Source organism: Triticum urartu, chromosome 6A, assembly GCF_056163025.1.
Source record: "Triticum urartu cultivar PI428250 chromosome 6A, HENAU_Tu73, whole genome shotgun sequence".
NCBI classification, from domain to species: domain Eukaryota; kingdom Viridiplantae; phylum Streptophyta; class Magnoliopsida; order Poales; family Poaceae; genus Triticum; species Triticum urartu.
Genome location: NC_141878.1, coordinates 408,260,870 through 408,263,361, shown reverse-complemented (window position 1 = coordinate 408,263,361; position 2,492 = coordinate 408,260,870). Strand labels below are relative to the sequence as shown.

At 44.1% G+C, this 2,492-nt stretch overlaps 1 protein-coding gene across 1 annotated transcript; it reads left to right on the top strand.

The window, feature by feature from the left end:
• The first annotated feature begins 582 nt into the window (after positions 1-582).
• LOC147965440 (uncharacterized) lies at positions 583-1,734 on the top strand. Its single transcript, XM_087530457.1, has one exon. It carries the CDS (start codon positions 583-585, stop codon positions 1,732-1,734), a length of 1,152 nt encoding a protein of 383 aa, XP_087386583.1.
• Positions 1,735-2,492: the final 758 nt, after the last annotated feature.

Genomic DNA, 2,492 nt, shown 5'->3' with positions numbered 1-2,492 from the left:
CATGCTGGAGATGATGGTCTCGATGACGGCGTTGACCAGGTGGGGTACGCACCACGACCACGACACTATGAGCCTCGTCCTGAAACTTCCGTTCGTGGCGGAGTGCATGACCGAGTTGGTCAAGCTATGCGTGTGCCTATGGATGATGGAATTGGGTGCATAAAAATTTCAATCCCTTCGTTCTCCAGCAAGTGCGAACCAGAAGGCTATTTAGAGTGGGAGATGCGTGTGGATCAAATTTTTGATGCCCATCATTATAGCGAGGAGAAGAAAGTTCAACTTGCTGGCATTGAGTTTACCGGTTACGTGCTAATATGGTGGAATCAAATTTGTCGTTCAAGACATCGCCCGACGACTTGGCGAGGGATGAAAGAGTTCATGAGGCGACGTTTTGTTCCTGAGCATTATAAAAGAGATATGTACAACAAGTTGCAGCGGCTCTCTCAAGGTAATATGAGTGTTGATGAATATTACAAGGAGATGGAATTGCTTATGATACGTACAGGGACAACGGAGGATCCAGAGGCGACCATGGCACGTTTCTTTAACGGGCTAAATATCAAGGTGCGGGATCGTGTTGATATGGTGGTCTACTACAACATACAAGATCTTGTGCACCAAGCTGTGCGTGCGGAACAACAGATTAAGCGGCGCCAAGCCAGCTCAGTTCCCAGTAACACTTTGAACACATGGCAACATTCGCAGCATAAGAGTGAGGATGTTGTTCCTAGCTCCAGGACGACAACATCAAATCGTTCTCATGGTTCCGTGCAAAAGGATGCTTCAAAATCAGGACTGTCGAGGGTTGATTCTAGTATGCAGTCTACCACACATACTAGTGACATCGAGTGTTTCAAGTGTGGAGGAAGAGGACATATGAAGCGTGAATGCCCTAATGAGAAAAGAGTGTTGCTAACGAAAGATGGCTATGCATCCGCTAGCGATGAAGAGGTTGTTTCTGACACTTCTAGTGAAAAATCTGAAGATGTTGAAAAGGTGATTGCGAGTTTTGAAGCTGCTGAATCATACCCATCATTGATGGTGCAGCGAGTGCAAGAGGATCGCATTGAGGATAAGGGGCAGCGTTGGAATATTTTTCAAACTCAGTGCAAAATCAACAACACTAATTGTAAGTTGATCATAGACGGAGGAAGCTACACTAATGCTATCAGCAAAGAACTGGTGGATGTTTTAGCGCTACCTACGTGGAAACACCCGCAACCACACTGTATTGAGTGGTTATACCAGTCTGGTAGACTGAAAGTTACTCACAAGGTACGTGTGAAATTTTCAGTTGGTGACTATAAAGATGTCGTAATTTGTGATGTCTTGCCAATGGATGCATGTCACTTGTTGTTGGGAAGACCATGGCAATATGACCGCCGTGCCACACACGAGGGCCGGTCCAACACTTACACTTTTTGGGATGACGGAAGAAGATGTGTGCTGCGATCTATATTTGCGGGAGAAATTAAGATAGATGCAAATGATTTTTTGAAAAAGAAGGTTATCAAATCTATAGCAAAACCGAGGATGGTTTTGTTTCAAGGAGGAGGGGATGATGTGTCCACTGCTGCATTAGCAAAGATTGATCAAGCTACAAATTCTAATATTTTGATGGTGGGTACAATTGCACTTAAAATACTATCACCAGAAGCAGAACCAGATGAAGTCAAGCCAACGTTCAGAACTCCGTGTGTTGCACGGGAACCCTCCCGGATATTTTCAGAATAGGTTCCATCTAGCACTAGTACGTAGTCCAAGTTTGTTTCTATATGATCAGTTGGCCGAATAATTAATTAGTTGAGATAAGAGAGAGTCCTAGTAGTACTTGGGTTCCGTTTTGACTAGGAAAAGAGATCTGGTTTGTTACGTGGAGTAGGGAAGGTTTGAGTCGGTTTAGGAAATAGAGCCTGCGTGCTCGTTAAATACTGGCTGATCTGGCCGTGTAAAGGGTGAAGTTTTTGCTTTCGCGTGAGTTGAATAAAAGTTAGAAAACGTCCCATGTCGGGGGACACCAAATATCGTGTTTGCCTTTGCTGATCCGTGACGGATTTTGTCGCTGCTACGTGTGGAGTTGATTCGTCTACTCGACGCCAGTTTTTGATATTACGGTATTGTATCTTTGCTCAACCGGAATTTCTTATTGCTGCTGCTACTACCGTGAAAGTTCGGGCCAATGAACGACTTGCATCTAGTCGAGTCTTTATCAGCTCGACTCGTATAACTCGCGAGCTGGCTCGTTTAGCTTGTTAAGCTCGTTAAAGATATGAACATAAAACCCTGAAATATTATAAAAATGATTACGTATATATTAAACATATATATCACTAACAATAGTAATTTCCTTGTAACACATGAGTCTCCTAGGCGGTTGGGCCTTCAACGGCTAGGCCTTGTGTTGTGCGCCTAGGACATAGGGTGCTGAGTGTCTGATCTTTTTTGTATTGGGAGTGGTTGATCTTTTGTACCGAGCCTGACAAGTTACACGA